Source organism: Pogoniulus pusillus, chromosome 39 (genome assembly GCF_015220805.1).
Source record: "Pogoniulus pusillus isolate bPogPus1 chromosome 39, bPogPus1.pri, whole genome shotgun sequence".
Lineage (NCBI taxonomy): Eukaryota > Metazoa > Chordata > Aves > Piciformes > Lybiidae > Pogoniulus > Pogoniulus pusillus.
In genome coordinates this window covers 4,485,443-4,506,442 of record NC_087302.1, presented here as the reverse complement: position 1 = coordinate 4,506,442, position 21,000 = coordinate 4,485,443, and the positions used below count along the sequence as shown (strand labels likewise).

The 21,000-nt window shown below is 53.2% G+C and overlaps 2 protein-coding genes across 8 annotated transcripts in view; one reads left to right on the top strand and one right to left on the bottom strand.

Moving 5' to 3' along the window:
- The window catches only part of SRGAP2 (SLIT-ROBO Rho GTPase activating protein 2), a 163,546-nt gene extending 156,389 nt beyond the window's left edge, over positions 1–7,157 (bottom strand). For 5 of the 6 annotated variants that reach the window (XM_064173801.1, XM_064173803.1, XM_064173798.1 and 2 more), the window contains exons 1-2: positions 7,073–7,157; positions 5,442–6,118 (exon numbers count right to left, since the gene is read on the bottom strand). In XM_064173801.1, coding sequence (XP_064029871.1) covers positions 5,442–5,508 — 67 coding nt within the window. In that variant the 5' untranslated portion in view covers positions 5,509–6,118; positions 7,073–7,157. The other variant, XM_064173799.1, reaches the window with a different exon arrangement.
- An 85-nt stretch (positions 7,158–7,242) lies between these two features.
- Positions 7,243–15,160, top strand: FAM72A (family with sequence similarity 72 member A). 2 transcript variants are annotated; one of them, XM_064173498.1, is made up of 4 exons: positions 7,244–7,833; positions 9,084–9,161; positions 12,018–12,142; positions 13,714–15,160. In XM_064173498.1, the coding sequence occupies exons 1-4, from the start codon at positions 7,286–7,288 to the stop codon at positions 13,806–13,808; spliced, it is 846 nt and encodes a 281-aa protein (XP_064029568.1). In that variant the 5' UTR covers positions 7,244–7,285; the 3' UTR covers positions 13,809–15,160. The 2 variants fall into 2 exon arrangements, with proteins under 2 accessions (XP_064029569.1, XP_064029568.1); XM_064173499.1 differs by lacking the exon at positions 12,018–12,142 and having other exon boundaries at positions 7,243–7,833.
- Positions 15,161–21,000: the final 5,840 nt, after the last annotated feature.

The window sequence follows — 21,000 nt, the reverse complement described above, 5'->3', positions numbered from 1 at the left end:
CCACTGACAAGAGCCATTTCAGGGGCTCCTCAAAGACACAAGCACTGTGCTCAGCACTGCTCAGGCCACCCCTGCAGTGCTGTGTCCAGTTCTGGGCCCCTCAGTTCAAGAGAGATGTTGAGGTGCTGGAAGGTGTTTGGAGAAGGGCAACAAAGCTGATGAGGGGTCTGGAACATAAACCCTATGAGGAGAGGCTGAGGGAGCTGGGGGGGTGCAGCCTGCAGCAGAGGAGGCTCAGGGCAGAGCTCATTGCTGCCTGCAGCTGCCTGCAGGGAGGCTGTAGCCAGGTGGGGTTGGGCTCTGCTGCCAGGCAGCCAGCAACAGACCAAGGGGACACAGCCTCAAGCTGTGGCAGGGCAGGTTCAGGCTGGATGTGAGGAGGCAGTTCCTGGCAGAGAGAGTGATTGGCATTGGTATGGGCTGCCCAGGGAGGTGGTGGAGTGGCTGTGGCTGGAGGTGTTGCAGCCAAGCCTGGCTGGGGCACTTAGTGCCATGGTGTGGTTGGTTGGGCAGGGCTGGGTGCTAGGTTGGGCTGGCTGAGCTTGGAGCTCTCTTCCAACCTGCTTCATTCTGTGATACCAAATCTAAACCTCCCCTGGTGCAACTGGAGCCTATTTCCTCTCACCCTGTCACTTGTTCCCTGCGAGAAGAGATCTGATTCCAACTCACTCCAACCTCCTTTCAGACAGTTCACATCCTGATGGTGGCGACCTCCTGCGTGCACAAACCCCAGCAAGAGCTAACTCCAACCCAAAAGAAGCAATGAACTGGAAGAAGACAACCAACACCCACAGCTTATGGCCAGAGGATAACATTTCACCCCTCAAAACCCTTTCACCCCTATGCACCTTGCACAAGGCAAAACAAAACCAGCTCAGCAAATCAAACCTTCTGCAGAACACAGATTAACCAGAAGCAAACTCTTCTTTAAATGGCTTTTGATTAACAGCTTAAGACTATTAAATTTTTAAACCAAGCTCAGTCATTCCATTAAGCAATAATTTAAAGTGCTTAAGGATGTGTTTGTGGATTAATGGTTTCAAATGAAGCCTCTAAACATCCCTTCCCCAGGCGCAGCCGGAACGGAGCAGAGCAAAAAGAGGCTGCAGAGTTTCTAAGTGCCACTGAAAAGCAACTCTGAGACAGAGCTGGGACCTGCTGGTACCCATGCAGCATGCCAACACCTGATCCAGCTCACTGCAACTGCTTCATGGCATCGTTTTACAGCCCAAGAGAAGCACTGAATGGCTCAGGTTGGAAAGGAGCTCAGAGATCATCTGCTCCAACCTCCCCACCATGGGCTAAGACATCTCTCAGCTAGGCTCAGCTGCTCAAGGTCTCATCCAACCTGGTCATGAACACCTCCAGGAAGGAGGCAGCTACAACCTCCCTGGGCAACCTGTTCCTTTGTTTCACCACCCTCAGACTGAAGAACTTCTTGCTCAGCTCCACTCTAACCTTGCTCTGCCTCAGCTTCAAACCATTCCCCCTTGGTCTGTCTCTAGACACCCTCAGGAAAAGTCTCTCTTCAGCCTTCCTGTAGGATCCCTTCAGGCACTAGGAAACAGCTCTAAGGTCCCTCTGGAGACTTCTCCTCTCCAGGCTGCACACCCCCAGCTCCCTCAGCCTGTGCTCACAGCAGAGCTGCTGCAACCCTTGGATCATCTTTGTGACCTCCTCTGGCCTCACTCCAACAGTTCTGTGTCCTTCCTATGAAGACACCAAACAACTCCTAGTCGGAGCTAACACCACATCTACATCACACTCACAGTTCAAATCAGCTTTAGATCAGCACACCCAAGATTCTGATGCAAGGACCATGAGCTGCAGCAGCACGTTTGAAGTGTGCCTTCAGTGCCACCTCATCTTCCCACTGTGGCAGAGACCAACACACCTCTGGGTTTGGAGAGCCAAGAGGAGAGAGCTTCCCTGGAGAGCCAAACCATGATCTAACTCAGAACTGAGGTGCTGATGGGATGTAAAGCAAGTTTTATGAAGAGGAGCATGGAACTTCCAAGTCTCCACTCAAGCTTTGATAGCTAAAGGCAGAGGGACATCGATGCCACTTGTCAGAGCTCCTTGTGGAGGCTGATGCCAGGTGGAGAAGAGAAGCTTCCTCCTGTACTCTGCAACGATCTGGAGACAGAACAAGGGGGAATGGCCTCAAGCTGAGGCTGGGGAGGTTTAGATTGGACATTAGGGAAAGGTTTTTAGCCAAGAGAGAGGTCAGAGGCTGGAAAGAGCTGCCCAGGGAGGTGGTGGAGGCACCCAGCCTGGATGTGCTTCAGGGTGGTTTGGATGTGGTGCTTGGGGCTGTGTTCTAAGGTGAATCTTGTAGAGTAGGGTTGTAGGTTGGACTTGGTGATCCTGAAGGGCTCTGCCAACCTGGATGGTTCTGTGATTCTGGGAAATGAGGTGAGGGAGGACAGGACCCATCATGTGTATCTTTTGATCCCATCTACACCTCCCTCTCCAGGGGAAGAGCAGGAGACAGCCAAGAACCTCCCATTAGCCACTTCTGGAGGGGAAGCTGAACTGTGAGAGGGTTGAACATCCCAAGGCAAACTCACAGCTGCTCTCATCACCAATTCAGGAAGGAAACCTCTTTCTCCCTGCTCCTCCTGAGCCATTTCCAGAGTTCCTGCCTCCTTAACCTCACACATTTAAGACAGGAACACTTCCTTCAGCAGAAAGCAAAGCTCATCTAAGTGCCACTACCACAACCAGCCCAACTGCCAGGTCCTTCCATCAGCACCTTGAGCCACCAAGTGAGGGCTTGGCAGCACCTAGGGCAGGCTCCTTGTGATTCAACCCATCTGGAAAAGGAAGGGAAGGAATTTTCTTCTCTCTTCCAACACATGGAAAAAAAACCCCAAACGCAGAGGTGAGAAAACTCTGTTGCACTCCTCCTAAAAGCTTCCTCCTTCTCCTTGTGCCCAATCCCCAAATATTTTGACTACAAGCTGGTATCCATCACAGACGTTTTGATGGGGTAAATAATGCAGAAACTTACAAGCCTCTAATTTCACTCTGCCTTCAATTCCCATTTCCAAAGGCAGCTAGAAAACAGGAATAGAAACTGAAGCCAGTGAAAAAGAAAACGAGCTCTTCTCCATTTCTGCCTCTCACAGCAGGAAAAAGAAAGCAATAATCACCAAAATCATCTCCCATCCAACCTTCCCTTTGCTCAGGGAAGCATTTAGAACACAAACATCCAAAGGACTTCTAGGTACAGAGCAGCAGGGTCAGGGTATCACCGAATCAGTCAGGGTTGGACGGGACCACAAGGAGCAGCCAGTGCCAACCCCCTAGAGCAGGCTGCACACAGCCTCAGCCAGCCTGGCCTCAAACACCTCCAGGGATGGAGCCTCAGCCACCTCCCTGAGCAACCCATCCCAGGCTCTCATGCTGAAGAACTCCCTCCTCAGGCACACCTCACAGGACAACCTTTGAAGGATCACCAACCAAGGAGCAGCATCCACCCTCCCAGCAAGACAAAACAAACCCAACTGAAGTACATAATTGCCAGGCAATATTTTAATTGTCAGGTTGCATCTAGGTTTCCTCCTCAGATTGAAATCCCATTTTTGGCCAATCTCATTGATTTAACTCAATCAGCCCTGCCCCAAGGCCATCTTTCCTGCTGCCAGCTCTGAGCATACCAAAGCGAGTTGTGACCCATTAAATAAATCACTGAGCCTCATAACTTCCTCCCAGCCATGCAGCAAGCCAGAAGTAAGTGCCCCCCTTGGAAAAGGCTGCAGAAATAAGGAGTTAAAAGACAACATTTTACAGGATGATAGGGGTTGGACCAGATCTGAGATGTTGAGGTGCTGAAAGGTGTTTGGAGAAGGGCAGCAAGGCTGGGGAGGGGCCTGGAGCACAGCCCTGGGAGGAGAGGCTGAGGGAGCTGGGGGGGTGCAGCCTGCAGATGAGGAGGCTCAGGGCAGAGCTCATTGCTGTCTGCAGCTGCCTGCAGGGAGGCTGTAGCCAGGTGGGGCTGGGCTCTGCTGCCAGGCAAGCAGCACCAGAACAAGGGGACACAGCCTCAAGCTGTGCCAGGCTGGATGCTGGGAGAAAGTTCTACCCTGATCTAGGGTAGGGTATCCCTAGGCATGGCAGGGGGGTTGGAACTAGATGATCCTTGTGGTCCCTTCCAACCCTGGCTGATTTTATGATTCTTGCCAGAGAGAGTGATTGGCACTGGAATGGGCTGCCCAGGGAGGTGGTGGAGTTGCCATCCCCAAGCCTGGCTGGGGACACTTCGTGCCATGGTCTGGTTGGTTGGGCAGGGCTGGGTGCTAGGTTGGGCTGGCTGAGCTTGGAGCTCTCTTCCAACCTGCTTCATTCTATGATCACTGGAGATGGATTCCAGCCCCAACCCCATAGCAGGATCACCTAAAGAAGGTCACACAAGGCACAAATCCAGGTAGGGTTTGGAATGCCTCCAGAGACGAAGACTCCACCACCTCTCTGGGCAGCCTCACTCGATTCTTTTTTTCCCCCCCTTCAGGCACATGATAGCCTGAAACACAGCCAGGAGAGAATTCTGCAGAAGGCTTCCACTGATCACTGCAAGCAAAAAAAAAAACTAAAACCCTACCACACGCCTCTGACTCTTTATTGCCTTCCTGCTGCTGATGGAAATAACATCCAGGAGTTAGTTGGGATTCATCTGACGCCCGTGTGGGTTATTTCTGTGCAGCTCTAGATGCGTGGCTGTGTATTTGCAGCCAGAGCCGCGTGGATATTCCCTGTTCAAGCCCAGAGACGCAGACTGCAGCCCTAAGGTGTTACGCTCAGGAGCACACGGTGAGAAAAAGCAGGCAGCAAATCCCACAGCCTCACCAAGAGCAAAATCCTGAATAATGGAACTTTCTAGCACCAGCAGCCTCACAGAGACCCTCGGCACCGTTTCCACACACCCACCCCCCCCCTCCTCCTCCTCCCTTTTCCCTTCCCTACCAGTGGAAATATTCTCCTCTGACACGGCACAGATTTGTTTCAAAGATTCCCCGGGATGGGAGGAGGATTAAAAAGCAATTAACCGGCTCTGGGATGTCAAACGCAAAGCCAAGCGGCAGACAGAAAAATATGGATGTGTCAGGAGTCTGAGGATTTGTTGGAGTCCATCGAAAAAAAGGCAAAGAGGAGAGGAGTGGGGGGGGGAGGAAAAAAAGAAGAGCAGCCCTGAGTGCGATACCTTAAAGCAGCAAAAGCATAGCAGGAACCTACCCCACGGGGACGAGCGAAGGCTGCAAACCCCATCCAGCATTGTGCTATGGAAAGCCCTGCGAATTCCAGGCAATCTGCAAATGATTTCCCCCTTCCCCACCCAAACATCGCCTGCAAACTCCTACCACCGCCAAGTCAGGGCTGCAACAGGGGAGGGAGAGGGAAGGAGGGGGGAAAAAGGCTGCGAAATAAAAACCTTCTCCTACCTTTGACTTGAGTGTCGTACTCGGCTATGATCTCCTTATCCTTTTTGAATTTTGCTGGCGACGTCATGTTTCCTCTTCCCCCCCCCCCCCCAAAAAAAAACAACGATGATTAACCTCCAAGCAGCTCTGCCCCTCCGCAAAACGAGAGATAAATAACGGTGCCTTGATTCTGATTTTCTTCGCTTGTCCTCTTCTCCTCCACAACCTACCCCCCCCAAAAAAAAAATGAGGGGGAGGGGGAATGAAAGAAGAGGGGGAGGAAAAAAAAAAAGGAGGGGGGGAGGGGGGAGCAAAAAAATCCACAATCAGTCCATGGAGAAAGGGTGTGAGACGGAGCAAGGCAGCAGCAAAATGCAGATGCGAAGAGATCAGCGGTCGGAAGAGGCAGCAGTTTTGTCTCCCTGCACCAAAACCTTGAGCGGCAGCATCAGATGAGCAGATCCTGCAGCCCCCAAAGGCTCTTCCTGATTGCAAACGTTACCAGCACAGCCAGGGAGTGGAAGTCCTTCCGCACAACATGGTTTGGAAGGGGGGTGGAGGGGTGTGGGGAAGGGGGGGGGAAGAGGTTTGCTTTGCTTTGCCTTTTCTTGGTTGTCTTTTTTTTTTTAATGGACTCAAGAGATGATGCAAATCAAACCCCGAGGAGGATTGCAAGCCCTTTTCTTCGGTTTGCTTGCCTGCAAATGCAAAAATAAAAGACAAATAACAGAGATACGGATATATTTAGGAGATTGCAGCTCGCAGACCCGAGATGCGCAGCCAAAATCTGGACGAGCAAACCCGCCCTGACATTGCAAATTCGTCTTTTCGGCAGCAGCGTGAGGTTAGGGCTGCAGGTAACCGAGGGAGAGGAAAACGCCTACAAGGCGGCCAGCCCCGAGGGGAGGTCCGGGCTCCTTTGGCAGCAAGCAGGGTCCCAGGGGAGGGAAGGGATGGAGAGAGGGGAGGAGGGAACCAGAGAACCGCTTCTCCACACCGGCGGCACGGCAGAGGAAGCACGGCAGGAGCCCGGCCGAGCTGCGGCAACATCTCCCGCTGCAGCGCTGCGCCCAGCTCCGTCACACTGCTGGTGCAAAGCGGAGGACGAGCCCGCAGCTCCCCGCACACCGGTGCCGTCCTAGCCGGGGCGGCTCCTCGGCTGCTTTCTCCCTCGAGGAAGGTTTTGGGCTATTTTTTCCTCCTCGACGGAGCGTTGCTCAGAGCCCAACATGTGCGAGACAGGCGGGTCGTGCCCCCGGGGGGACGGCGGGACGCAACTTTCCTCCTGCTTTTAAGGGATTTTTTAATCCCCCCCCCCCCCCCCCCCTTTTCTCTTTTCGCAGGGGAGGGGAGGGGCGAGGCTGCAGCCCCCGCGGAAGATGCGCGTAGGGGAGGAAGAAATAAATAAACACGGCACCCGCCGGATCCGCATCCCGCCCGGGAAGAACAATGAGGGCGGCGGGGAAAGGAAGCGTGGGGGTGTCCCGAAGGGGTGGGGAGTGGACAGAGCGGGGCTGAGAGACGCGGCCCCACATCCCGCCTTAGGGCCGCGCTGTAGAGAGACGACGGCAGCGGTGGACGGCAGCGGGGCAGACCCTCGGTGGGCTGCCGGAGGAAGGGAAAGGGTCTGGGTGGACGGGCGGGGCAATTACCTGGGCGCTGCGGAGCCGCCTCCCGCAGCCGGGCGTCCTCCGGCCGCTGGCGCCCGCCACCCGGTCCCCCTGCCGCGGCCCGCTGCCGCCCCGCCCCGCTGCGCGGAAAAGCCAACCGGCAGAGGGCTCTGCCGAGAAGTGACAGGCGCTCGGCCCAACCAGAGGGCTCCGTGTCCCCGCTGGACCCGCCTCTTTTCCCGCCGCCTTGCACCCATGGCCCCGCCCCGCCAGAGTGGAGTGGGCGTGGCCGGGCGTAGCACTGCCTCCTCCGCCCTCACGGCCTGCGCAGGGGCGGAGCGAGCAGTGCGACCAGGCTGCTCGGTGAACCAATGGGAGCAAGGCAGGGCGTGCCCTTCCACCAATAGCGGGGCGGCAGGGGTGGTGCCACCCGCCTCCTCCAATGGCCTGCGAGGAGAGGGTGGGTCCCGCCGTGAATCTCCACTAATCAGATCGGGCGGGCGGAGCCTCCCGCGCCCAATGGCAGAGCGAGGTCGGGAATTCAAACTGACAGGTGGGAGCGTGGCCGTTGGCGGCGAACGGGACCGGCCGGGATCGAACGGGAGCGACGTCGGGGTACAGCCCGGCCTGTTCCGACGGTGGCTGCCTGCCATGTCCACCAGCAGCTGCACCTTCGAGGACCGGTCGGTGGCCGTGCTGTGCTGCCGCTTCTGCCAGCAGGTGCTGAGCTCCCGGGGCATGAAGGCCGTGCTGCTGGCGGACACCGACACCGACCTCTACTCCACCGACATCCCGCCCACGGGGTAAGCAGCGGCACTCCGGGGAGCGGGGGAAGGCTGATCCCCGGCGGGATCCTTTCGGGGGGACACGACCATAGCCCTAGGGCCGCAGCCTACCCCTTGGTGGTCAGCCCAGGAGAGGCAGGCAGGGCCTCACCGGCGTCCCGGGGCTCACCCTCCAGATCTGCTGTCACCGGGACAGCGGCCCCAAATCATACGGTGTAACCCGTGCCTCCCTTTCCACTCCCCTTGGCCCTGCATCAGACCCGGGGAAAGCCTTGTCGGGATCACACAGGATCCCAGAATCCCAGCATGGTGAGAACAGGAAGGGATCTGTGGAGGTCATCCAGGCCAAGGCTCCTGCTAAAGCAGGAGCACCACCAGCAGCTTGCCCAGGAGCACAGTGGCCAGGAGGGGTTGGAATCTTGCGGGGAAGGAGACTCCACAGCCTCTCTGGGCAGCCTGCTGCAGGGCTTCTGCACCTCACACCTCCTGCTCTTCAGATGAAGCTTTAAGCGTTCAGGTTTTGGGATGGCAGGAGCAAGGCTGTCCCTAGCCTGGCAAATCAGAAACCTACTTGTGAGGAAGCCCTCGGGCTCAGGAGCCTCCAGCTCCTTCCTCAAGCAAAGATTCGAGTCTAAAAGAGAAGACCTGCAAAGAGAACAAACCTGATCCCAGGCTGCTTCCAGAGCCACTCTCCTCCAAACCAGTTGCAGGCTGCTTTCCCATAGCAGTATTTGAATACTAAGGAAATCAGATTGCAAAACAACATGGTAATAAGAAAGTAGGGGGGGGGCTAAAAATAAAGAGATAAGATATCAAAGGTTTCGGTTTAAATGTCCCAGCCTTTAAGCTGTTGCTCTGTAGCCTTAGGTGAGACCTGCCAGGAGCTGGGGAGATGCCTGTAAACACATCTCTGACTGACAGCGATTCCCGACTGGGATTTCTGACCAACAGTGCCACACAGCCAGCAGCAGAGCCCAGCCCCGAGCAGGCAAACATTAATAAGCACCCAGAGGAATGCTTCTTTCTGGTCTAACATGAAAGGGCTTTTGGTACAGTCTCATCTCGTGGGTCTCTTTCTGTTTCCGCCCGAGTGTGGCTGGTAGCTGCTAGGGAAATGAGGCTGTGTGCTCTTGAGCGAGTTTAACAACCTCCCCACGCAGGACTGGAAGGGTAACATCACTCTGTTGTGACTTCGGCCCCGCGTTAGCAAAACATTCTAAATCACAACCACATCTAAGCTCCTGTTCTGTCCCTTTCTCCCCCTCCAGCACGGTGGATTTCATCGGCAGCTGCTATTTCACCGAGATCTGCAAATGCAAGCTGAAGAACATCGCCTGCTTAAAGTGGTAAGAGCATGCTCCAGCACCACCAGCGCCTCCTGCAGCACTGCCATCCTGCTGGCTTCACCTCCTCACTGGAGCTCAGGAGTTAAGGGTTGGCTGAACAGATTGCCACACTGCCTTGCACATTTCAGGCATGTCTGAAAGAAACTCAGCTCACTACTCCCGGGCAAGGCTGCCAGTCTATTTCTGTGCGAGTCCCCAGTGGAAATGGGACAACCTTGAGATGCTTGAGCGTGTCCAGGGAAGGGCAACGAGGCTGGGGAGAGGCCTTGAGCACAGCCCTACGAGGAGAGGCTGAGGGAGCTGGGATTGGTTAGCCTGGAGAAGAGGAGGCTCAGAGCAGACCTTATTGCTGTCTGCAACTACCTGAGGGGAGGTTGTGGCCAGGAGGAGGTTGCTCTCTTCTCTCAGGTGGCCAGCACCAGAAGGAGAGGACACAGCCTCAGGCTGTGCCAGGGGAGATTTAGGCTGGAGGTGAGGAGAAAGTTCTTCCCTGAGAGAGTCATTGGACACTGGAATGGGCTGCCCGGGGAGGTGGTGGAGTCGCCGTCCCTGGAGCTGTTCAAGGCAGGACTGGACGTGGCACTTGGTGCCATGGCCTGGCCTTGAGCTCTGTGGTAAAGGGTTGGACTTGATGAACTGTGAGGTTTCTTCCAACCTTGGTGATGCTGTGATAACCTTGTCACTAGTCTGAGCCTATGGCAAAGCTTGTGTGCCACCTGCCTGGTTAAATGTCTGCTTCAACACTGAGAGGATTGTGTGAATAAGGCCACAGCAAGAAGTAACTACTCATATTCTGATTAATAGAACATCCTCTTGGCAGATCTGGTTGTTGCTAGCAGATGGAACAGGCTGTCACTAAAGTTCTTGGAGTTCTTTTTTTCCTCACCGTTGAGGCTTGATATTTTAAGAAGGAGGAAAAAAAGAAAACTCAACCCTTGAGTTGCTCACAGTTGTTTGAGATGATCCTTGTGGCTTGGGAATCAAGACTCTTGGAATCATAGAAGCAGTCAGGGTTGGAAGGGACCACAAGGAGCAGCCAGTTCCAACTCCCCTGCCATGCCCAGGGACACCCTACCCTAGAGCAGGCTGCACACAGCCTCAGCCAGCCTGGCCTCAAACACCTCCAGCCATGGGGCCTCAACCCCCTCCCTGGGTAACCCATTCCAGCCTCTCACCACTCTCCTGCTCAACAACTTCCTCCTCCCCTCCAGCCTCACTCTCCCCACCTCCACCTTTGCTCCATTCCCCCCACTCCTGCCACTCCCTCACAGCCTCAAGAGTCCCTCCACAGCTTTTTTGGAGCCCCCTTCAGATCCTGGCAAGCCACAAGAAGGTCACCTGGGAGCCTCCTCTGCTCCAGCCTGCACAGCCCCAACTCTTTCAGTCTGTGCTCACAGCAGAGCTGCTGCAGCCCTGGTGGAGCTGAAATGGGCTGGCCCAGCACCCTGTTGAGCTCCTCCAGTGTAGCTCCACTGCTTTCCTTGAGAGATTGCAATGTCCAACTGCTCTCATGGTGAAAAACAAGGCTTTGAGAGTCTCAGGATCATGACTCCTACCTCTGATCCCCTGCCATGCACCATGCCTCTGTGCAGCTGGAGTTTGTGTGTGATGAACTTCTACACCATTACCAAAGGGACTCCATTTCTTGCTTTGTAAACTCAGCTGGATTACACAAGTCAGGTTACTAAATGGTTTTCTCTGCCAAAGATCTGAAACTTAGATACTCTCTAACTCCTGACAGATGTTCCCTAAATATTCGAGGTGCTTATTTAATGCCAACACAAGAGGAGGAGCAGCATTCAGTAATGAATGTGTCCAGCTCTGGAGTCCTCAGCATATGAGACATGGACCTGTTGCAATGGGTCCAGAGGAGGCTATGAAGATGATTAAGTGTTGGAGCAGGACCTCTGCTGTTTGGACAGGCTGAGAGAGTTGAGGTTGTTCAGAGAGGGCTCCAGGGAGTCCTTAGAGTAGCCTTCCAGTGCCTGAAAGGGGTCTCCAGGAAAGATGAGGAAGAAGTTTTGGTCAGGAAGTGCAGTGATAGCATGAGGGGCAATGATTTCAAACTGCTAATGATTTCAAGCTGAAAGAGGGAAGACTTAGATCAAAGGAAGAAATTCTTCACCATGAGAGTGGTGGAAGAGGTTGCCCTGAGAAGTTTTGGATGCTCCATGCCTGGAGGTGCTCAAGGCCAGGTTGGATAAGGCCTTGAGCAGCCTGGATAGTGGGAGGTGTCCCTGCCCATGCCACACTGTGTGAAGCTAGAGACTCAAAACCATTTGAAGGCAGCATAGAGAGGATCTGTGGCCAGAACAGGATGAAGAATGGACCTCCAAAAACTGTAGCTGAGCAAAACTCTGTTAGGTGCAACAGCTTAGAGCCTTCCAGGTGCAGGTGGTTCCAACCACTTCAGGGCAGCTGATTGTCTTGGTTCAGCACTGTGGAAGTGGACAAAGATACGGGAGGAATTTGGGCAAAGATATGGAAGAATTTGGGCCAGAATATGGGAAGAAATTCTTTCCAGTGAGGGTTGGGAGACAGTGGAACAGGTTGCTCAGGGAGGCTGTAGATGGTGAGATACTGGCAGAGGTTTCCCAGGGAGGTTGTGGAGCACAGAAGCACCCAATGTGATCAAAGATCACATTGGGTGCTTCTGTGCTCCACAACCTCCCTGGAGATGTGCAAGGCCAGGTTGGATGAGGCCTTGAGCAACCTGTTCTAGAGGGAGGTGTCCCTGCCTATGGCAGAGGGGTTGGAACTGGCTGAGCTTTGAGGTCCCTTCCAACCCAAACCATTCTATGATCTACCTTCTGGTCAGGAGCTTGGCTCTGCTCATGCTGTCACTTGTCTTTGCAGTGGTAACATCGTTGGCTACCATGTGATTTCCCCCTGCAAGCCTTGCCTGCTCTCCTGTAACAACGGCCACTTCTGGATGTTCCACAGCCAGGCAGTCTTTGGCATCAACAGGCTAGACCCTTCTGGTAAGGGTTCCCTTCCCTTCTCTGCCCTAAAGCCTGAGATTCTAAGTCCTCCTCCTAATGAGACATCCCAAAATAGTTAAAGCATAAGGAGAAAACATAACACAGGGCTATAAAGATGTGCAGGTGAGTGGCAGGAGGCTGGAGCCAGGCTCTGCTGGGTGATGCCCAGTGACAGGACAAGGGACAAGGGTGGAAGCTGAGGCATAGGAAGCTGCATGGAAACAGGAGGAGGTTTTTTTCCCTGTGAGGGTGACAGAGCCCTGGAACAGGCTGCTCAGGGGGGGCTGTGGAGTCTTCCTCTCTGGAGATACTCAAACCCTGCCTGGATGTGTTCCTGTGTGATCTGCTCTGGGTAATCCTCCTCTGGCAGGAGGCTTGGACTGGCTGAGCTTTGCAGGTCCCTTCCAGCCCCTGACACTCTGTGATTCTGTTCTGGGGGAGACCTTAGAACAGTCTTCCAGTATTGGAAGGGGACTACAGGAGAGCTGGGGAGGGACTTTGTGCAAAGGCAGGTGGTGGGGATAAGGGATAATGGTTTCAGACTGGAAGAAGCTGGATTAAGGTTGGGCATCAAGAAGAAATTCTCCCTTGTGAGGATTCTAAGGTTTTGGAATAGGTTGGCCAGAGAAGTTTGGAGGTTCCAAGCCTGGAAGCCTTCAAATCCAGGTTGAGTCTTGAGCAAGCTGATCCAGTAGGACATGTCCCTGCCCACAGCAGAGGGATTGGAGTTGGCTGCTCTTTAAGGTCCCTTCCAACCCATTCTAGATCCAAAGCAGCAGGGCATTGCTAGTCTAAGCAGACTGCTTTAGGGGGAGGTAGCTGTGGCTGCTTTCTAAATGGCAATTTCTGAGTGGAAATTTATCTTCAATCAGAAGGCTTCACCTTTTGTGAGCAGAAGGCAGGATCAGAAGGCAGCAACATTCTAAGCAGCACAAAGACAGTCAGCAGCTGCTATTTATAGCAGCATGGATGGCTTTAGTGTGCTATGAAGGCAGCTGGCCAACGGGCACTCTCTTTTGGGTGAGTCATGTTGTCACTCTGACCCTACAGAACTGAGCCCTCCTTAGCTCAAGCTGAAGTCACAGCTCTCCCTCGCTGGTTTCTGCAGCTCAGCCTTGTGTGGATGCTAAGCTCCTGGCATGATTTGCCTTCAGGAGCAGATAACATCCTGACAAATCATTTCTCCTCCCTGCTGATGGGAGTCTCTTGCTGCCTGAAGCTTTCAGCATCACCTGTGTGTCAGATTCATTTCAAACTCAGTTGGCCCATGAGAGGGCTATCAATAACTACATAGATTAGCCATCCAAACCCATCTGTGGGCAGGGCCTGCTGCTTTGAACTCCACTGTCAGCAGCAGCACCAGATCACTTGGAAGGAGAAGCAAGAGCTGGTTCAGATATATCACCCCTGAGCATGACTTCCCAGGTTTTGCAGTGATCAGAGCATCTGTTTGCTCTGAAAGCAGACAGTTGTGCAACTCCAGAAGAAGGTCACAATCCAAAAATACTCTTTTGTTGTTGTCTTTCCCCACCCCCTCCTCCTTTATTTTCTTACCCCCTCCTTCCTACCAGGTGTGAATGTATTGCTGTGGGGCAACTTGCCAGATCTGGAGGAAAGCACAGATGAAGATGTGTCCTGCATCTCTGAGGAGGAGTATATCAGATAAACGTTATCTACACCACCCTGCAGTATCTGCCCAAGCTTCCTGGCATTGCTCATTGCCTTGGATTTTCTTTTCCTGCTGGCCCATCAGAGCTTAAATACCACAAGAAACCTGGAGAACAGTCTTAAGAAGGGAAGGTATCACCTTGGATCTTTCCCTGCTGCCTTCCTTAGACTCTTGAATCTGCCTGGTGTGTATCTTCTGACTCAAGGCACACCTTGGTGTGGTGCATTTCCTCAAGCCTGTGTCTGGTTTGGCTTTTCCATGGAAGTCTCAAGAGTTGATAATCCTTCTTAACTGTATTTCCCCCTCCCCTTCTTTCCTAAACCATCACTCTCAGAGCAAGGTCTTTCAGCTGCTAGAAACACAGCTTAAAACTGTTAAGAAAGAGTCTGGTGGACAAAGGGTTAGAAGAGCTCTGCTGCTGTGGTCACACAGAGCACTGCCCAGAGCATCTCCTCGGAGTAGGCAGTTGCTGAATGGGCAGGAACATCCCTACTAGCCCAGGTTGCTCCAAACCTCATCCAATCTGGCCTTGAACATCTCCAGGGAGGGGGCAGCCCCAGAGTTGTCTGATTATTTTAGCCCTTTTAGGGGAGGAATCTCTCCAGATCAGAACTCAAACCTCCAGTTGAGTCATTTTAAAGACAGGGAAAAAGAGATCAGGTTAAGTATTTGGTGTTGTAGGGGAGGGATCTCTCCAGATCAGAACTCAAACCTCCAGTTGAGTCATTTTAAAGACAGGGGAAAAAGAGATCAGGTTAAGTATTTGGTGTTGTAGGGGAGGGATCTCTCCAGATCAGAACTCATCCCTCCAGTTGAGTCTTGATAAAGACAGGAAAAAGGAGATCAAGTTAAATGTTTGGTGTTGTAGGGGAGGAATCTCTCCAGATCAGAACTCATCCCTCAGTTGAGTCATTTTAAAGACAAGAAAAAGGAGATCAGGTTAAATATTTGGTGTTGTGCATAACCTCCCATCCAGAGCTGTAGAGACAACCTGGTTGCTGTAAGAAGTAACGAATTCAAAGCTCATGATCTGAGTTGTTGCAGCCATAGCATTTAACTCATGAACTAAATACTGTCCCCTTCAGCTACTCACCTGAAGGAACACCTTGAGGTGAGAATCCATCTCAATTTGGGTTGATGCTGAATGGTTCTGTAGCCTTTTGGGGTACCTGGAAGAGGTGCAACAAGGGCAGATCTGATCTGCCTTAGGCTTTTTCCTGCATGGTCTGTATTTTATAGTGGTACTACCTCTGCTGCACTGGTTCAATGGATCTTGTTAAATGTGTGTCTGTGTCTTGTTTTGACTGCCTGTGTAATGTCTGCTCCTGAAATAAAAGGGTTGGACCACAGACTTCTGCTAAATATGGATGTGGAATGACATCAGATGAGCAAAACAAGGAAAGAGAATCACAGAATGGGTTGAGGTCTGAAGGGATCTGAAAGATGATCCAGTTTCAACCCCCTGCCAGACACACCTCCCACTTGATCAGGTTGCTCCTCATCCAGACTGGCCTGGAACACCTCCAGGGAGGGAGCATCCACAAGGCAGGGTAAATAATGCCTGACAAACCTGGTGGCCTTCTATGAACAGGTCACAGTACCCATAGATGAGGGGCGAGCCCTCAGTGTCATTTACCTGGAGCTGAGCAAGGCCTTTGGCACTGTCCTGCACCACATCCTGGTCTCCAAGCTGGTGACACATGGGTTTGATGGATGGATAAAGAACTGGCTTGATAACCACACCCAAAGAGTGGCTGTCAATGGCTCCATGGCCAAATGGAGGCCAGTGACAAGTGGTGTCCCTCAGGGATCAGTCCTGTCACCAGTCGTGTTCAACATCTTCGTGGGTGCCATGGACAGAGGCATTGAGTGCAGCCTCAGCAAGCTTACTGACTACACCAAGCTGGAGGGCAGGGATCCATCCAGAGGGACCTGGACAGGCTGAAGAGGTGGGCACAAGCATCATGGGTCGATGCAATGCCAAGCACAAATTCAGGCTGGGCAGTGCCAGGCTGGAGAGCAGCCCTGAGGAGAAGGACTTGGGGGTGCTGCTGGAGAAGAAGCTCAACAGGAGCCAGCAGTGTGCACTTGCAGCCCAGAAAGCCAAGCAGAGCCTGGGCTGCAGCAGCAGCAGTGTGGCCAGCAGGGCCAGGGAGGGGATTCTCCTCCTCTGCTCTGCTCTGCTGAGACCCCACCTGGAGTCCTGCATCCAGCTCTGGAGCCCCTGGGACAAGAGGGCTGTGGAGATGCTGGAGAGTGTCCAGAGCAGGGCCAGGAGGATGCTGAGAGGCTGCAGCAGCTCTGCTGTGAGCACAGACTGAAAGAGTTGGGGCTGTGCAGGCTGCAGCAGAGGAGGCTCCCAGGTGACCTTCTTGTGGCCTGCCAGGGTCTGAAGGGGGCATCCAAAAAAGCTGGGGAGGGACTTTTGAGGCTATGAGGGAGTGTCAGGAGTTGGGGGAATGGAGCAAAGCTGGAGGTGGGGAGAGTGAGGCTGGAGGTGAGGAGGAAGTCGTTGAGCAGGAGAGTGGTGAGAGGCTGGAATGGGTTGCCCAGGGAGGTGGTTGAGGCCCCATGGCTGGAGGTGTTTGAGGCCAGGCTGGCTGAGGCTGTGTGCAGCCTACTCTAGGGTAGGGTGTCCCTGGGCATGGCAGGGGGGTTGGCACTGGCTGCTCCTTGTGGTACCTTCCAACCAGTTTTATGATTCTAACCTGTTCCAGTGTCTCCTCACCCTCACTTTCAAGAATTCCTCCCTAATCTCCAGTCTAACTCTCCCCATCTCAAGCTTGAATCCATTCCCTCTCCCTTCCTCCCATCTTCTATTCAACTGCTTCATTAACTAAGGTCTTACTGCTCTGATTTTGCTTCAGAGACCCAAAAGAAAAACAATGAATCATCTCTTTTTGAAGGCTGACAAACCTGACAGGTTCCCAGGCTTAAAAGCATTTAGTCCCCCAGCATCCTTGGTGGGTTTGGGGGCTTTTTTTTTTGTGCCAGCTCTCTACGCTGCAGGAATTTGCTCATGTTGTGACTGCAGCCTTGAGCTGGCAAGGTGACACCTCACAGAAAGCCTTTTTCCTTCTCTAGCAGAATTCCTGAGCTAAAAATAAATCTGATTGAGGTTTTTTGGTGTGTAAGTAGCACAACAGTTCAGACAAAATCCCCCATAACATCATTCTGCTTTGGTGCAACTCCACCACTTGGCCCTTTATAAACCTTCCCCATCCCAAACCAGCTCCGTGGCAGCAGCACAGCCAGCTCCAGAGTTCTTCTCCCCAACAGAGCAGCACAGGGCTGTAATTTCTCCCCAGACCCAATAATTTTGGGGTGCTGGAGGTTGATTGGTTCTCTGTTTGCACCCAGAACTGGAAAGTTCTGCTGTGAACTGCTTTAATTACTCAAGGCCTGTTGGAGCTGGTTCATCTCAACCAGGCAGCAGCTTGAAATGAAAACTGAGCCAAGTTTTAAGTAAGTTGAGTCCTGGTTGGGTGGTTGAGGTTGGTTTCATTTGTTTCCCCCCCCCCTTTTTTTCCCTGGCAATAAAAAGGAGTTGTAGGTATTAGACAGAATGCAAACAAACATCATCTGTTGCCTCATCTGTCCTGAGCCTTAGCAAACAAACTCATCGTGTCTGAAGCTTCTATCTGGAGATACACAAAGAACTGACTAAGCAGCCTGTGGTGAAGCCACTGCTCCTTAACCCAACACACTGAGCTTCCATGACTGAGTCACCAAACTCCTCCTAGGTCAATAGATAGCTCCAGCCCCAAACAGCTGGCACCAAACCAGGTCAATACATCCAGAGACACCCTCGAGTCCTTCACCCCACCCAAAGCGTGGCTTGAAATAGAACAGCTCAGGTCTCTGTGGGCTTTTGGTGTGCTCTGATAGCTAAGAGGTGGATTTTGGAGCTTGCTGTTGAGTCACTCAGGTGGTGATGGTTGTAAGGGGCTTGATAGAATAATTGCTGACCATGAAGGGAGATAACCTCTGGAGTCAGCAGATTCAGCACCCAAACAGAGCTGAGGCCAGGCTGGTGCAGAGGGATCTGAGCAGCTGCTGGCAGTCTGGGCAGGGTTTTACACTTGAGGTTTTTTACATCTTGGCTGTGCAGCCAAGGAAACCAAAAGCAGAGCACAAAGCTGAGAAACAAGAACTGAGTCCTAAGGTCTTCCTCTTAGGCTCATTAAGGCACATAATTACAGAGCTTTAGTCTCTCTGATCAGATCTGGGTTTGGTCTAGAATCCTACAACAGGTTGGGTTGGAAGGGACCTTGAAGATCCTCTCACTCCAATCCCTCTGCCATGGGCCAAAGGGACCCAACAGCAGGTAAAGGCTCTTCAATTCCAGGTCAGTTCTTCCCCAGAGCCTTCCAGAGCCTCCTGCCACCAGCAGCACAGCCAAAACTGATGCCACCAGCCTCAGTGCCCTCACTGCTGCATCTGCCACGGGCACAGGTCAGTCCTGGTGTGCCAGCCCTGACCTGCCATGGGCACAGGTCAGTCCTGGTGTGCCAGCCCCTTCCCAGCACTCTGCAGCTGCAAGAAGTGGTCCAACAGGGACTTGTGGGTTCAGGGTCAGAGAACTCTTTGGAAGAAAACACTTGGAAGTAGAATTCCCAAAGCCATTGAAGATAACTGGCTTGGATTTGATTTGGAACCACAAGGATCTCTGTGCCCTTGCTGCCAGCCATGGTCAACCATTTCCTTCCCTGCAGTGCACAGCACCAGCTGGAGGGGTAGGGGAAGGTCAGAGCAAGACAGTGATAAATGGATTCTCCTCCACATTAAATAAGACTTGAGGAAAAAAAAACCCAAACCACCTACATTTAAATATTCTTCATCATTCCAGTCCAGATGAATGCCTCAAGCTCACATTTAAGTCACACCATTCATCCCCAAGTGCTTCACCACAACGAATTCTTCTGCCATGGAACTGCAGTCAGCTCCAGGATGCAAAGCAGCTGCCAGGCAGGCAGCACACAGCACAGCCCAGGCTGAGCATGGCTCTGCTAACAGTATGAAGCATGTCACAGAATCAGTCAGGGCTGGGAGGGACCACAAGGAGCAGCCAATTCCAACCCCCTGCCATGCCCAGGGACACCCTACCCTAGAGCAGGCTGCACACAGCCTCAGCCAGCCTGGCCTCAAGCACCTCCAGCCATGGGGCCTCAACCCCCTCCCTGGGCAACCCATTCCAGCCTCTCACCACTCTCCTGCTCAACAACTTCCTCCTCACCTCCAGCCTCACTCTCCCCACCTCCACCTTTGCTCCATCCCCCCCACTCCTGCCACTCCCTCACAGCCTCAGAAGTCCCTCCCCAGCTTTTTTGGAGCCCCCTTCAGATCCTGGCAGGCCACAAGAAGGTCACCTGGGAGCCTCCTCTGCTCCAGCCTGCACAGCCCTAACTCTTTCAGGCTGTGCTCACAGCAGAGCTGCTGCAGCCTCTCAGCATCCTCCTGGCCCTGCTCTGGACACTCTCCAGCATCTCCACAGCCCTCTTGTCCCAGGGGCTCCAGAACTGGATGCAGGACTCCAGGTAGGGTCTCAGCAGAGCAGAGCAGAGGGGGAGAATCCCCTCCCTGGCCCTGTTGGCCACACTTGTGCTGTTGCAGCCCAGGCTCTGCTTGGCTTTCTGGGCTGCAAGTGCACATTGCATGTGGTCTCTATCTACACAAACCCATGGGGCTGACTGTCAAGGGAGGTTCAACTTGAAAGGCACTGCTCTTCTTCCACAGCCTGGAATGCAGCTCATCCACTCCCAGGCAGCTGAGAGAGGAGTCCTCTCTCCCAGTGCTGAGCTTTGAATCTGAGAGTCAGACATTCTTGGAATGGTTTGGGTTGGAAGAGACCTTCAAGATCAGCCAGTTCCAACCTCCTGCCATGGGCAGGGACACCTCCCACTAGACCACTTTGCTCAAGACCTCTTCCAACCTGGTCTTGAACACCTCCAGGGAGGTTGTGGAGCACAGAAGCACCCAATGTGATCAAAGATCACATTGGGTGCTTCTGTGCTCCACAACCTCCCTGGACAACCTGTGCCAGTGATCCACAACCTCCCTGGACAACCTGTGCCAGTGTCTCATCACCACCCTGACTCTAAAGAATCTCTCCCTAATCTCCAGTCTAACTCTGCCCTCTTCAAGCTTAAAACCATTGCTCCTCATCCTGTCTCAGCCAGGTCCTGGAGTGCCAAGGTTTGAATCTGAGTCCTATGATAAGAAGCAGAAACTACTCAGCTGTTTGTTTCTTCTCTGCTTCTCATGCCAGCTCTGGCACCCTCTAGAGTGGAGGACCAAGGTCATTGATTCCAAACCACCCAAATCCTTGGTGCTGAGAGGTTATTGTACTGTATCTCATGACGTCTGCAGGCAGGGTGGATTCTGAAAGCCATACCCCAAGGAGAGCAGAGACTGTCCCAAGTAAACAGCCTTTGTGTGCTGCTGTTTGGATTAAGGGAGTGGCTGCAGGCTGGTGCAGCAGAGCAGCTACAGCTGCCTGTTGTGCAAGAAGCTGCAGGAGCAGAGCGACCTGCAGACGTGGAGAGCTTGGACTGTAAAACAAAGCAGGCAGGAGATGGCAAGGGAATGGCACCAGCAGGGAGAGGGTCCAGAGTGCACAGCCTGGAGAAGAGACTCAGGGTCATAGAATCATGGAAATCACAGAATCAGAGAATCAGGCAGGGTTGGAAGGGACCACAAGGAGCAGCCAGTGCCAACCCTCCCTGCCATGCCCAGGGACACCCTACCCTAGAGCAGGCTGCACACAGCCTCAGCCAGCCTGGCCTCAAACACCTCCAGGGATGAGGCTTCAACCACCTCCCTGGGCAGCCCATTCCAGCCTCTCACCACTCTTCTGTTGAAGAATTCTTTGAACATCCAGCCTGAATCTACTCATTTCCAGCTTTGTTCCATTCCCCCCAGTCCTATCACTCCCTGACAACATCAAAGGATCTTTGATTGCATTCTGTGCTTCTGTGCTCCATAACCTCCCTGGGCAACCTGTGCCAGTCTCTCACCACCCTCACTGCAAACAACTTCTTCCTAACATCTACTTCCAGTCTCCCCTCTGCCACTTTAAACCCATTCCTCCTCCTCCTCTCATTACAAACCCTTGTCAATAGTCCCTCCCCAGCCTTCCTTTTGATCCTGGAAGGCCTCTCCAAGGTCTCCTCCAAGCCTTCTCTTCTCC

Bases quoted from the DNA above. Each gene is read 5' to 3' on its own strand.
- FAM72A (XM_064173498.1), top strand. From the start codon at position 7,286: ATGGCCCCGCCCCGCCAGAGTGGAGTGGGCGTGGCCGGGCGTAGCACT. The intron at 7,834-9,083 runs GTAAGCAGCGGC...CTCCCCCTCCAG, and splicing joins ACCGACATCCCGCCCACGGG to CACGGTGGATTTCATCGGCA. The intron at 9,162-12,017 runs GTAAGAGCATGC...TTGTCTTTGCAG, and splicing joins AACATCGCCTGCTTAAAGTG to TGGTAACATCGTTGGCTACC.